The following is a 14,897-nucleotide window of genomic DNA, read 5'->3' on the forward strand; positions in this document are numbered from 1 at the left end:
TCATAGGTGTGCCGGAGCCCGGATATGTTGTCATGATGTTTATGAATGTTTGTTGGTGTTAATCAAAACATGGGCTTGACCTGAATGGCATTGTGAATCAGTCGATAGTGCTGAGATGTAGTGTCGGATTATGCACACCGTCTCTCTCTCTCTCGATCGTTCTCCCTTCCTCTCTCTTCCGTGTGTGTCAGTAGGCGCTCATTAGTTTTATTTAAATGTGTCTTAAATATGATATTAGGCTCATTAGTTTTATTTGAATATATCTTAAATATGATGCTAGGCTCAAGTATGATAATATTATAGGTTCATATATGTTTAGGTGTTCTTAAATATTGTCTTAAGTATTATAATGTTAGGCTCATAGGTTTTATGTAAACATGTCTTAAGTATGATACTATATTGAGCTCATGGGGTTTAGGTTTTATTTGATCATGTCTTAAGTAGTATAATGTTAGGCTCAGGTTTAATAAACAATGTCTGTCTCTTAAGTATGATACCATTGGGCTCATGGGTTTAGGCTTTATTTAAACATGTCTTAATTAGACTAATTAGTTGTATTTCCCTCAGTGTGAAGTGACTGAGCTAAATTCAACATTAGACAGTAGTGTAAAGTAACTAAGTACATTTACTCAAGTACTGTACTTAAGCACAATTCTGAGGTATTTTTTTTACTTCACTGGAGTATTTCCAACTTTTACTTCCACTCCATTACATCTCAGAAGCAAATATTATACTTTTACTCAACAACAATTATTTGAAAACATTATAGTTTACTAGTTACTTTGTAGATTGTGATGATTATTAAAAAGCATACATTAACCACATTCAGCCCTATATACACATTTCAACCATTTGAAAATATCCGATCTACGAACTCACAATGCGTCGCATGAGCTTGTAGATCTTCTATTTTCAATAGATTTTGATACACATTATACATTTGAGAACTCGTGAAATGGGACATTCTGCATGATGAGTACTTTCTACTTTTGGTACTTTGAGTACATTTTTGATACCAATACTTTTGTACTTTTACTCAATTAAATTTTGAATTCAGGACTTTTACTTGTAACAGAGTATTTCTACATTGCAGTACTTTTACTTAAGTAAAAAGAAAATAGTACTTTTTCCACCATTGACTTTAGCTAACATTGGTAGTAGAGCTAACGACTGCTAACGTTAGCAGGGACACCCTGACTGTCTGACTTTCGAGATACGTGTGCACGCGCGCGTGCGTGCGTCTCGTTGTTATAACCTCATCATAGGGTTTGAATGCAGACAAAACAATGGACAGTGTTTATTTTGCAGCAGTTGAAACATAACAACGGTCAACATATTCTGTTTTGTTGAGACAAATGCCGTTCAACACGGCTACACGTTAGCATGGCTAGCAGCGATGCCATATTTTGTGAGAGAAATAAGCAACCAGGTCTAGGAAAACAAGCCCAAGAGAAGCAACAGAATAGGCCACATGAGCACTTCCATAAACAGCTATTTAAAAATTGCCAATCTACAAGCTCACAACACTTGTAGATCTTCTGTTTTCAAAAACTCTTTTGTGGAGAATTTGGATTTTTTTTTTTTTAAAACATTCTAACAACACAAATGCTCCCCTGTGGCACAAAACACTTCTGATGAAAATATTTGAGAACCACTGGTTTGAATAGTAATTACAAAATGTGGAAGCAAGCCTAAATAAGCAAGTACACTTCTTCAGAAACAAGCCCAAAAAAACGCAACTACCAATATTTACAAGCAACTTTACAAAAAAGAAAGTTGCTTACAATAAGCCGACATGGCAACACTGATGGCTAGTTAGCCTAGCCGGGCTAGCAGCAAGGCTAAAAAAGCGATACGGGACGGGGGCTTTAAATCGTCCTTACCTGTCAACCGCAGCTTTACTGGGCCGTTCCTCCTCAGTCCTTGGTTAGACATTCCCCTTTATGTTCCAGCTTGTGATGAAAACCTCATAAAAAGGATGTGTAATAATGCATGTGTTAAAGATAAAGGAGTATGGGCTTTTCTTTCTCCTAAAACAGATACCCTCCCCCGCCTCGCCTCGCCTCCTCCTTCTCCAAAAAATCCTCTCTGGCTTCGGCTGCTGCTATGGGTTCGTTGTAGCTCGTAGATATTATCACCATTGGAGATCAGAGATCACACACTGCCTCTAAATGCAGGAGAATGGACCGATCACAGCGGGGTAGTGGCTCCGATAGAGACATAATATTACCATCCACAAATTATCTTCCCAAAAAAAAAAATGCAAACGCTTCGATCTCATCCCAATCGCAGGGTGATGAATGACGATCCCCAACAATAGGGTGGATTCTGGATTCAAAAGCCCCCAAAGTCAACAGAAGGATTTGCCCTCCTCCTTCTCCTCCATCTGGACAGACAGGCGTGTATGTGTGAAAGAAGAATGATGATGAGGAGGATGCTTCTGCTGCTGCACGCTGCTGGTGGACCTCCTCACTGTGGTGACATCACCCAGACACACGAGCGCGCGCGCGTGCGTGCACAAGATGTGGTGTGAATGCAGTAGACAGGGTGGTGATGATGATGCCCACCCATAAAACTAGTGGTGGAAAAAGTACTCAAATTGTTTTACTTAAGTAAAAGTATCAATACTGCAATTTACAAGTAAAAAGTCAGAAATTTCAAAATTTACTTGAGTCGAAGTATTAAAGTATTGGTATCAAAATGAACTTAAAGTACCAAAAGTAAAAGTATTCATTATGCAGAAGGTCCCATTTCGCAAGTTCAATATTTATACAAATCTTTAGGAAATAGCAGATCTAGCAAGCTCGTGACTCGTTGTGCGCTTGTGGTTCATTCATGTTTTGTAATAATAATCAAAATCTATAAAGTAACTTAAGTTTTCAAATAATTGTAGTGGAGTAAAAGTACAATATTTGTCTCTGGGATGTAGAAGTATAAAGTATTGTAAAGTAAAAAGTACCTCAAAATTGTACTTTAGTACAGTACTTAGTTACTTTCCACCACTGGATGATGCCCACCTATAAAACTCCAATTGGTAACGTAAACTGTCAACTGTCTGAATAAAGGGCCGAGGGCGGGAGCAATTTGTTTAATAGTACTGTACATTATGAATGTGGATGGATAGGATTTATAAATTATTTTTATGTGGGTGGATGGGGGTTTAGTGTACTTTGTATATTTATGTTGTCTTTTTAATGTTACAGTATGCTACACGTTTACTTTGCATGAAATGTGCAACACAAATACTTACAAGTACTTGACTAGACAATATTGTGGGGATTGGACCAGGCAATCTTATGGGGTGATTGGAGCTCAGCCTCAGCCATTTTGGCCATATCCCCTTTTATGTCAGTGAACAGTTGCTCACCATTAGCATTTTATATAGTTTTTCATTATCAAGGTGGTGATCTTTTAATGCTTTTTAGTTTGCAGGCAAACAAATTAAATGATACGGTGACACCTGGTGGTGAGATGATACATTGCCACCCTCCTCCTTCCCCATGCACAAGAAAAGAATCCTCAGAAGCCACTTGTTTTCTTTCCAGCTCTCTTCATAAAACGTGATACTAGACTCTTCATTGTGTGAGGTAACCGATAATTAAGATACCAACTTTTTTTAATAAAGTTTATTTACAGATTTTCAGACCTCTTAAAAAATGTGAAATGTTTCTTTTTTTGTACGGTTATGTACAGGTCTGAAATAAGACAAATACTAAATTATGGACATGTTTTAAAACAAACAGTGGACATGTTAAAAGTGAAAGTGCTGGTTGTCAGCAACCTGGAAAGCGTAGCCATCTGTGGTGGAGTCTGGAACCACAGATTCATCCTCCTCCTCCTCCTGAAATTCAATTAAATTAAATGTAAATGGGAGTGCCGTACTACAAGCGTGGGATTTTATCAGCTTTAAAGCTTAATCATAGTCCATTGCACAATTGTGTCACTTGCAGAAAAGAATAGCTCTTATCAGCACACAACAACATAGTGCAACGGAGGCAAATTAGGTACTACTTGCCTCTGCTGAGAAGTATTTATCTATGATGTTGTGGGAGGCCTTGTAGATGGCCTCGTTCTCGTGGGACTGCAGTGCTTCGATCTTGTCCAGACCGCCACATTCCTCGATCATCAGACACAGCTTCTCCGTCTGATCCATTCTGTCCGCTGCCTGGAGAAAAGCACACTGTCACTTGAGGCTAACAGGGAACACACACACACGATGATGAATGCCTGACACAATGTAATTATGTGAAAGTCATTGAAAGATATCCACAAAGACCAATCTGTGTAGTTTCTCAAGACCTGGTGGAAAAATGCAGAAAACCACCCTGCTCCCTCAACTAATTGCAATGCAATTTTCCACCAATGACTGCAAACTCACAACTTGCATCAGGCATCCACACTTGCCATTTCTCTCTAAACAAAATTACTTGGATCATGACAACTCTCCATAGGCTACACTCATTTCATCTACGGTAATTACATTTTCCACCATTTTTTACTTTTTTCAAAATACTTACTACTGCTACTCCTACAGAGTTTGTCCAAACGTCACACAATTGCTACACATTATCCCTGGACTCATGTGATAAAATTTTTTTATTTTCTTTCAAAGTTAGTGAGAGGGTGCCATTTTACAAGAAATTGCCAAAAATCACAAACAAAACATCCAATCAACCCCAAGTTTGAATCCCATGTTGAGGGGCCTCTACTCAAAGCAGCGCCAAAAGATATTTCACTTCGACCCATAGGGGTGCTACAACTGCATGTTGCAGAAACAGGATTTTGCTTTTTATTTTGACAAATCTTCTCCAAATTAGTTTCACATGATCTGAGGAGTCATATGAGAATGTAAATGGCAAAAAGGTGTGGGAGGGGCCCATGCTATATTAAAATTGCCTTGTGGATAGACGTGGCCCCTGGTGTGATATACCATACTGGCAGGCGTGGCAGCCCTAGTTTAGTCCATCGACTCCGATCAATACTTCATCATTTATGTCAGTATGGATTTTCGGTACCATTCGGTCACATTCACAGTGCAACTGTTCATAAAAAAAAAAGAAAAAAAAAGACTTTGCGTTGCATTTCTCTCCTACTGCCTTGTTTACGTTTATTTGTAAGAAGTCAGAGTAGCTCAGTTGGTAGAGCACTGCCAACTCAGCCTATGAGTAGCACAGCTTGAGTAACTACTTGTGCGTTAAGTACTGGGAGCTGATAGTAGATGTTGTGCTCCACCCTCAGCAAACCTAGCATGGCATGGCCAAACTAATATCACTGCGTAGATCTTAGTCTGGAATCTCTGAGTGGAACCTGCATTTCCAAGGGGTGAATAAAGAAAATGCCTCTGGTGATAAACCCGCCCCATATTTGCAATGAATGGGAGAGACTGATTGGTGCCACACAACTTCAGAGAAAGGATAAACGAATCACAACCGAGCGGGGCCAGACCAAATCTTTTTTTTCTTTCTGGCAGATTAGTCTCATTTCCAGGCTACAGCAATCCATCTCCAAGAGGTCTAGAGCATTGAAAAGGGGATAGACATCCTCGTTCTAGGCCGATACCGACAAGACCAAAACACTAACACACCTCAAGCAAGTGGGAGTAATGTAAAAAAATAATCAAATGGATTTAACAATTCTCAACCAATGCAATGAGTTTTTGTTGAGTTTTGGCAACTTACCATGAAAATGTTAGTGACAGCATCTAGGATGACCCGGATGACTTTGGCGTCTTTGACCGAGAGCAGGCCCAGCAAGGGCTCCAGGACGTGGCATTGGACCAGGTAGGCCACTTGCTCTGTGGTGCCCCCGCTGGTGTAGTTTGTGATGGCCCATACTGCCTCCTTCTGGGTCTTGTAATCTCCCTGAACATAGACATTTAGCAGTAGTGATGTTAGGTTTTCAAATGTGGTGGATACTGGGAACTACAGGTGGTATGGGTCCTAGGGGAATGGCATGGGTCCCAAATACAATGTGCTTTTTGACCAATTATAGTGTTTTAACGATATATGGTTACAATTATGGATATACTATAACTAGATGTCAGGGCCGCTTTGCGGCCCTCACATCTAGTTTAACAAATACAGGTCAAGACACCCAAAACGCCAAAGCCTGGTGTGAGGAGATGCTTTGCAGCCCTCACATTTAGGCCCCAACCTTATATTGTTCCAATTCTTCTCTTTCTACCTGCCTGGCATTTGCGTGGCTCAAAGTCAAGACACTATTGCAGCGCTCTAATTCATCATAGTCTTCGATCATTTCCTTTGTCATCCCTTCTAAATAGTCAATTTCCTGGTTTCCTGTTAGGGTCATGTTAGGGTCAACCTCAGTCATGTGATAAAGAGGTCAGACTTCCTGTATCTGGTTGCTATGGCAACCTGCCAGATCAGGCTGAGGGTCTGATAGGCGAATCAGAGAATCAAACAGAGAGTCCGATCACTGATCGAGGTGGGGTAAGATGCCTAAAACATAGCCATAGCTCTGATCAACAGTCTGTGACGGGTCTTGGAGGCATGTGGAGTGATCCTGTGCTTGCGAATCGCTGCCGAACTTCTGAGCTTTTGTCAATTATATAGTAGTAAGATAAGATAAGATGTATGTTGAAAATGTACTATATCTGAAAATTATATACAATCTGAAAACTTCATTTGCCATAGAAAACATTATACAAATGTCACATCATGTAGTAGTCTACAAAAAGTAATTCAAACAAAATAAACAAGGTATTCAGAATAGGCCGTTGGGGGTGACTACACACTTTCCCTGTGTGTGCAGGGAAAGAGGAATTGAAAGGTATTAACTTTATTTATTTTTTGTATTATCAGGTTAAAAATAGAATAGCATGCATTGCCTGGAAACATAGATAATAAGCATACTGCATCCTTTTGGATTTTAATACATCAGAGCTAGGTACAGAATGTCATGTAAGGGTGCATACCTAACATCACCGTTTTAGCCATTTGTCCTGACATCCTTGGTCAAGGCAACACAAGGTAGCCACAGATAAATGAGACTGAATTACCGTTTCAGCAAGCAGACTAGTTATAAACTCAAGAGACAAAAATAACAAAAGTAGACCTGAGGAGTGCATGCAGAAGCAGTTAGAAGAGGGTTTGGTCATAGTTTTATAATTCTATGCTTACTGTACATTTCACTCTATATGTGTTTTGACCTATTATTAAACCACTCGGATACCCAAGTTAAGCAAATGAAGGCAAGATAAACAAAAGTTACAAATGTAACTACAGTTTTATGAATCCCAAATGACCGCCAGAGGTGGTGCTTTAAGCACACTGCATGTTATCCTGCGCTTGCACGAAGGGGGAATATTGATTGCTTAAAACACAGCCTCTGGTGGTCAGCACTAGGGTTGAAATAGAACTCGGGTCAGCTAAGCCTCAATATATTGAGGTACGGTATGACGCTCTAAACAGAAAACGGGTTACATCATGCAAATAACGTTTCAGACAGATACATACAGTATAAAAATGTAACCAAGATATACAAGTACACATCCAACAGACAGATCAGTTTTTTCCCCCCAAAATTCTGACCTGCTGAAGCACTTCTACCAGGATGGGCACCAGGCCTGCATTGACGACCTCCTGGATCTGAGTGTCTTTTCCAGCGGTGATGTTGGACACGGTCCAGGCCGCCTCCTTCTGGATGTTGCTTTTCTCGTGGCGCAGCAAGGCCGGGAAGGCATTGAGGGCTGCAGAGTTGAGTACACTCTGCGTCTGCTCATCTGTCCCCGTCACGATGTTACCCAGCGACCGCAGGGCAGGGGTCTGGGAGGAAATGGAGAGAAGAGGAGACGTTCTCAGTAGGGGTGCTAATGACTTACCTGCTTAACCCATTAAAACCAGGAAAGCATCTGTGTGATTTTAGATTTTTGAGTTGGCTATTCAAAAAAGTAGATCTACAAGCTCACAGTGGCATCACTTTGTGCAAGAAAGTGTGAGAACTACTGATTTAGAAGAAGGCCTTTGTAGAATCGGCCTCAGGTCTTAATGGGTTAATACTGAAATCACAATTGCTAATCATGATTATTGATAATGATGATTTCTGGTGGGAACGGATATTTAGTATTTTCTAGATGCCATATCTTTCGGTCAAAATGATCTGTAATGACCCATGAGCCTGATGGATGGAGAGAGTGATGCGTACCAAAATGGCGAGATCGCCGCAGGCTAGGAGCTCCACCATGCGTGGTACCAGGCCAGACATGACCACCACCTCTATCCTCTCATTGGGGCCATCTGTCAGGTAGGACACGGCCCAACAGGTGTCGGCCAGCACCTCTCTGTCGTTGTGGTACAGGAGGCCCACCAGGGCTGGGAGGAGCTGCACCACTGCCTCCAGAGGGGGCGCGGGATTCTTGTTCCGACACAGGTTGGACAAGGTCCAGGTGGCGTTCCGCAGGTAGGCAGCCTGGCAGGACACAAAGAGTCAAGTGTCATTTACGATTGGGAAATAATAACGAACACAGTAATGCATTATTTAAAAGCCTCCAACTGGTTACTCAAGAGCTTCAGGTGGATTCATAGATGTGGTCTACAAGCAGCACACTATGCTGAATAGAGGAAAAGTTGTTTATGGATGGGTTGCATCCATTAAAAAAATATTTAATGGATGCAGCCAACGTTTCAGTGAAACCAGCAGTCATGTGCATGAGAACTCACAGGATACACAGACAGGTCTGGGGCTCCCACAACGGACAGTAGCGGCTGGATTACACCATCCTTGATTACTTGGTCTCTGTAGTTGGAACCGTCACCTGGGTACCAAAAAGTAATTTTGTCAACATTAGCAACTTAGGATCACAGAATCTATTTGACTGGTCAGCCACACTTATTGCGTTTCCTTCCCTAGCTCTGTCCATGGCTTCTTGACCGTCTACACTGTTCGGTCTAAAGTTAACAAACTGACTAAAAACAGCTACAGCCTAGGTGTGCATAGTTGAGCCACATGGCTCATTGCCTTACATTTGGGGCATCTTAATACTGTTTGAACCCATGTTTGTTTTGGCGTTTTCATCACCCTCTTGTGGACAAATGTGTAAAAAGCATGATATACATAGACAGCCTCACTACAAGTGTTTAACATTGCTTCGCAGCTCAACTAATCTTTAAATACAAAACTTTGCTCGAGTCTATGGAGATTGTGATAGCCATTTTAGCTTGAACAAACAATTATTCCACAACGGAGCCTTTTCTCAACCCTGAAGTTCTGGGTTTAATGCCAAACTCACAGGCAAAAATAAGTGTGAGAACACACCAGAGGAGTCATACTCAAATCACATATTGGACATGTACCTGCGATGTTGCCCAGTGCCCAGATAGCCTGCTCACTGACGTGGAGGTGTGGCGAGGTCACAAGGAGAATGAAGGCTGGAATGGCACCTCCTTCTACCACAGCAGTAGTCTGTAACGAGTTGCCTGACGCGATGTTGGTCAGGGCCCAGGCCGCCTCAAACTGGATGGGGGGGCATTCAGAGAGGGCCAGGAAGCTAACAAACCTGGGGATGAGGCCGGCCGTGACGATGCCGTCGATTGGCGGGTGCTTTTCTCTGGATAGGAGCTTTCTGCAGCGGGGAGCAATCAGAGGTGCAGATTGTAATTTAAGGGGCTGTGCACAAAATAAGGGACCTCTCAGGATTTAGACAAGGGTTGTCAAACCCATTTTAGGTTGCAGGCCAGAATGGTCAAAATGTGACTGTGTGGGTCGGATTACTTTTCGTCTGTGCAAAACACGCAAAACATTATGGATAACCTTCTTAGGCTATTGATTACAGGTCATGTAGCCACATTTTATACTTTGGCAGGATTGTACAGAAGTCAGGAGTGTACAGAAGCTTTCCGCTTACAGTGTCCAATCATACAACAACCTTTCTGTGCACCTACAATGCACACAGTGCGTTCTATGGTAGAGAGTGTCCGTATGGCGCTGTAAATACGGCTACAATCAGAAGGCTGCTGGTTTAAATGTACTGAAACATTTTGTTCATTTAAGGTTTTGCACAAGGAATAGGACAATTATAGGTACAGCAGAGGCTACGTCAATGTAATACCTTCCCACGCTTCCAAACACAAATGTATAAGAAAGAGAAAAAAAACATTTAGATGAGAAAATAAGTGATGAATGGCATTATGTTCGTGGAAACGTTCTTGAGTACATTAGACGGTTAGCCCAGGTTAGGTTTGGGGATAAAGCAAGATATAGTGTTTTGTATTTGTTGATGACATGTATTATTTTGTAATTTATACTATGTTCATGAGTTAAATACATAGGACCACAATGGAAACAAGTCCCCAGGACTTTTTTGTGGATTCCTTTTAGGCTTAATGTCTGACTGTACCTCGTGCCGTTTACATTTCTGAATAATAAAGTATTCAATCAATCAATCGAGGCGAGATTGCGTGGAGGAGGGATGAGGGATACATTGGGAGAAGGATGCTGAAGACTGAGCTACCAGGCAAGAGGAGAGGAGGAAGGCCAAAGAGGAGGTTTATGGATGCGGTGAGAGAGGACATGCAGATGGCTGGAGTGACTGAGGAAGATGCAGAAAACAGAAGCAGATGGTAACAAATGATCCGCAGTGGCTGATGGGAATTAGCCGAAAGAAGAAACAAATAAAAAGTAGAATTCATTGCCAGATGTGCTAAAACATGGCAGACCGAGATATAACCGGAATTAGCCACTTCCACTAGTTCCTTTTTTCGCCACAAACTGTCTTAGTGTAACTACGAAATTAAGAATTGTGTGGCTCCAACGTGGATCTCGGACTTCATGTGGCCAGCCTTTGACAGAAGTCATCTATGATGTCATATCTATGACATATGACTCCAAATTTGGGCAAGGTTTCAGTCCAATCTGAGACCACACTGACTCTATAAAATTATCCACAAGTTTCCTAGGGCGTTGTGGGCATCACTTCCTGTCGATTTGATCAGGTATCAGCATATCAAATCGACAGGAAGTGATGCCCACAACGCCCTAGGAAACTTGTGGATAAAGTTAAATATTTCAAAACGTATAAAAAAAAAAAATAGTGGTGGTACTTCTGTGGCTTACTGACAGTCGGTCCAGCGCATTGCGAGATTAGCTCCAGATGCACACACCTACCCATTTATTGACTGCTAGCCTCCTGCAGAGCCATGGCTTTAAAAAAAATAAAAAAAAGGGGGGGGGGGGGGTGAAGTCATAGGTTGGCAGGCTTTTGAACTGTCCACGGCCCACCCTCTGAGACGCAGAGCGAGTAGACCGTGCCCTTATAAGTATCCCCAATCCCTGACTATTTGGACTCTGGCCAGGTAGACGGTCCGACATTATCCCTTTTGACAGTAATGCCCTTCAGGCTGAGAGCTTACCTGGCTGCCTGTGTTGCCTGCAGTTGATGATCCAGGCTTTGGCTATTTACGCCTGCCACTATCTCATCCACCGACCAATGCTGAAAAGGCCACACAAAGAGAGGAAATTAGTCTGCTGCTTACCAAACATAAGCCAAACCATGTCTGCAAAGAATTTCTAACTTTTCCCATCGATACCATATTTATTATCATTGTAGACAGTCACATGTCTAGGCTTGCTCGATATATAGCAATCTAACCAGCACGCGATGATTATGAGATTCCAATCATCTCTAATCTCATATTATGTTATTACACTACTAAATGTGCATTTATAGCACACACATTTGTTTCCATTTAGTTTCATCCTAGTGTGTTTGGACCGCCTTATCCTCCTGTGACTGTGAGCCACTGAATGAAAAGTGAATCTCGGCTTGTGTTTTTTTAAGAAGCTGTGTGGGGTTGCGTGTTACATTGACATTTGTGACCTATCTAGTGTGACTCAAGAAAGAGGTTGCTTATTATTTCGGCACAACCACAGATTGGATAGTTGTTGTTTTTTGCACGTGTACACTACGTTTCTCTCAATACATCCATGAAACAATGCAGACATTTCAGAACTTAATTAGAACTTGGAAAAGCACCCTGCCAAAAGATTATATGAAAAGGCACATCTGCTTTATATTTTCCAACTAATCTTAAACTTCAATCTTTTCAGGTGCTCAAAATACCATATAGCTGATGTTGACCAAATTAGGATGATTCAAATAGTGTCAATTGTCAACAGAAAAGTTATGTACACACTTATAATATAAATAATAGTATTAAGGACCCCACTCCTTTAGGGTATTTGTCACAGTACAACCACTGCACATATGTGAAATTTGTCTTCTGCATTGGGCAAGTGCCTTTAATACAGTGCCCAGTTACTGGGAGCAGTTTGAGGATTTGCTCAGGGACACTTTGACAAATAGACCGGGGCCAGGGGGCGACCCGGGGACCTTCGGTTTACCAGGCAGACCCTCTACCCATTGATCTAAGGCATATTAAATGGTAAATGATGCATTTTATCCAAGGCGCTTTACAATGTGCATTTCATTCACCACACATTCATACACCGAAGGCGGAGGAAACCATGCAAGGCACCAACCTGCTTATCGGGAGCATTTAGGGGTTCAGTGTATTTCTCAAGGACACTTTGCCACCAACTCTGGGGGAGCCCGGGATCGCACTGGGAACCTTCCACTGCCCATAGGAACTACATGCAACTGTATTTGTCCAGGCTACTTGGGACTCATTCTCCTTTCCCACATGGAAAAGGTTGTCCGTCATGGAGTACTTAATACACCTAAACAAGCAACTTCTAGTTTACAGTCCTCTGATTTGATAACAACTACTGCCAAGTGTGAACCATAATTCGAATTAATCTGAAGCATCACCAGTGTTACCCAATTATGAAATCATGTGGACAGGGCCTTCCGACTGCTTCTACTTCGCCTAGGAGGACCCTAACCATACCATCCCTGATGTTCTTCCCACTCAACCAATCTGAGGTTACGAGCACATAAAATGGGATGAGGAATCAATGTCACATGCTTAACTCTACCTGTGAATTAGAGTCTATCTCTTGGAGAGGAGATGTTGGATCATCCAGAAGCTCACAATTCCTTCTCTTTAGGATCTGTTCGTCCTTCTTTGCTTTACGGAGCTCCACGTTGACTTCCACTCTCCGGCGCCTGAGTTCCTAAACAAATAAAATAAACAATAATTAGTAGTCGATCGTCACTCAAGTGTGTCTTACTTGGACCTTCTTGTAACGTTACAGTAGCCGCGCGAACTCACGTTGACATCTTTTCCTTTGTTTTTGAACTGGGTGAGACGAGCTCCGCTGTCGTTGTTGGCAGCTGACATCTCCGTTTGACTGTTGAACAATTATACACGATGGGTTTTTACCGAAGACAATCTGTGGAAAGAAAACACCTATGATGAGCAAAACAAGGCATCTTTGTTATCCACGTTCTGTCATGGGATGGTTAAAACATTGACACACTAACGGGCATTTTGCTAGTAGCTACCGTAGCCTAGCCGCGAGGCTGTGAACGAACAGCAGCCGGGTGTAGCTTTCAGTTCCACGGCCACCATGTGGCCCACTAAACCCAAACCTTTTCTACTAGCCATTCTCTCCTAAAACACAACAGAACTTAGCCATAAAGGCGCTCTGCGTGTCAAACAAGGTAATGTATCAAAATCCAACACGCCGATTCATATTACGTATTAACATTATTTAAATTTGTATATTTAATCACGCAGTACGCGCTTCTTACCAAGTCCTTGCTTGCTTGGTTCTTCTAGTACTTGTTGTGACGTCGGTAGGAACCGCCCAAAGATGGAATGGTTTCTTATTGGCCGCGTGGGGCCGTAGCGTCACCCCATTGGTCACCATTTATTAACCATTTCGTAGCCCTGAAACATGACTGTCATGTCATGACAGTCATGGATGAACTTCAACCTGGTCTTTGCACTTTTTCCATTTACGGCCCGTAAATCTACTTAAACGTACAGATTTCAAATATAAAGTGCTTACCCCATGGCCACAGATATTAAAATTATGTTCGGGCCCACAAAAGTACACGTATATTCCGTATTGTTAAATAAAAAGCATTTTAATCCGATTAGTGGACATTTTCTTCGTATTTCTTCCATACGCTTTCAACTACGCGACCCTATTGGTTGGGAGGTGTACTGCACTCTGATACATTATATAACTCTATGAGAAAATGGCCACTGATCGTATTAAAATGCTTTTTATTGAACAATACGGGTACTTCTGTGGGCCCGAACAGAATTGTAACATTTGTGGCCATGAGGTAAGTTCTTTATATTTGAAATCTGAACGTTTATGTAGATGTACGGGGCATAAATGGAGTGAAAACACCAGGTTGAAGTTAATCCATGACGGATTTCGTAGACTTTAGTAAACTGGACCTGAGTGGGATCTGCTTTTTCCCTCTTCACCAAATCTCTTCGCCAAAAATAGCCGACCTACAAACTCACAAAATGCGACGCGTTGTGAGTTTGGAGATCGGCTATTTTTGGCTAAGTTCCCCCGAGAAGAAGAGTGGATGCCGGGGTTCAAGTGGTTAAACAAAAGCGTAAACACGAACACCATGTCGTTGTTATTGGCAACGGGTTGTTATCGCGAGAGCGTGTGGCGGCTAAAAAAAAGTGCAAGTTCCTTGGTAATGTGCTCATACAGAATAGCGTGTCATGACGTTTTGAATTGCTTTTACTTTTAAAGCGAGATTATGCACATGATGGAGAATAGGTTTAATGAACCGTGGAGCACGGCTTGTTACATTTTATAAATCCAGGTTACCATACGTGGAAACGTGCTGACCCAGTGGCCTAATGGATAAGGCATCAGCCTCCGGAGCTGGGGATTGTGGGTTCGAGTCCCATCTGGGTCGTATTTAGTTTCTCGTTTTACCCAGAATAGCACATAGGTTACATGCCGGAGATACCAACACGTACGTGTTGGGGATATCGCCGTGT

The 14,897-nt window shown here is 42.0% G+C and overlaps 2 protein-coding genes across 7 annotated transcripts in view; both read right to left on the reverse strand.

Annotated features, from left to right (window-relative positions):
• LOC308105540 (E3 ubiquitin-protein ligase SMURF2-like) overlaps positions 1-2,471 on the reverse strand; it is an 89,297-nt gene extending 86,826 nt beyond the window's left edge. For all 4 annotated transcript variants that reach the window (XM_080456343.1, XM_080456341.1, XM_080456342.1 and 1 more), the window contains exon 1: positions 1,884-2,471. In XM_080456343.1, the coding sequence (XP_080312469.1) occupies positions 1,884-1,935 (52 nt within the window). In that variant the 5' untranslated portion in view covers positions 1,936-2,471. The remainder of the gene's footprint in view (positions 1-1,883) is intronic.
• A 1,147-nt stretch (positions 2,472-3,618) lies between these two features.
• Positions 3,619-13,697, reverse strand: LOC308102865 (importin subunit alpha-1-like). Of its 3 annotated transcripts, none has more exons than XM_080452721.1 (11): positions 13,670-13,697; positions 13,188-13,308; positions 12,952-13,089; positions 11,367-11,446; positions 9,312-9,580; positions 8,679-8,773; positions 8,164-8,427; positions 7,551-7,784; positions 5,679-5,861; positions 4,016-4,165; positions 3,619-3,838 (listed from the first exon to the last, which is right to left on the reverse strand). In XM_080452721.1, exons 2-11 carry the CDS (start codon positions 13,254-13,256, stop codon positions 3,752-3,754), a joined length of 1,569 nt encoding a protein of 522 aa, XP_080308847.1. In that variant the 5' UTR covers positions 13,257-13,308; positions 13,670-13,697; the 3' UTR covers positions 3,619-3,751. The 3 variants fall into 3 exon arrangements, with proteins under 3 accessions (XP_080308847.1, XP_080308845.1, XP_080308846.1); XM_080452719.1 differs by having other exon boundaries at positions 3,619-3,841; XM_080452720.1 differs by lacking the exon at positions 13,670-13,697 and adding an exon at positions 13,421-13,553 and having other exon boundaries at positions 3,619-3,841.
• Between the last annotated feature and the right edge of the window lie 1,200 nt (positions 13,698-14,897).

This window comes from Gymnoscopelus braueri (genome assembly GCF_963280865.1).
Source record: "Gymnoscopelus braueri genome assembly, chromosome: 2".
Classification (NCBI taxonomy): domain Eukaryota; kingdom Metazoa; phylum Chordata; class Actinopteri; order Myctophiformes; family Myctophidae; genus Gymnoscopelus; species Gymnoscopelus braueri.

What these genes read in the sequence shown, in the direction of transcription:
- LOC308102865 (XM_080452719.1), bottom strand. Translation starts at nt 13,256, where the DNA reads ATGTCAGCTGCCAACAACGACAGCGGAGCTCGTCTCACCCAGTTCAAA. An exon ending in TGGTAGAAGTGCTTCAGCAG is followed by an intron (nt 5,862 to 7,550) that starts GTCAGAATTTTG and finishes GTCTATGTTCAG; the next exon opens with GGAGATTACAAGACCCAGAA. An exon ending in ATAAATACTTCTCAGCAGAG is followed by an intron (nt 3,842 to 4,015) that starts GCAAGTAGTACC and finishes ATTGAATTTCAG; the next exon opens with GAGGAGGAGGAGGATGAATC.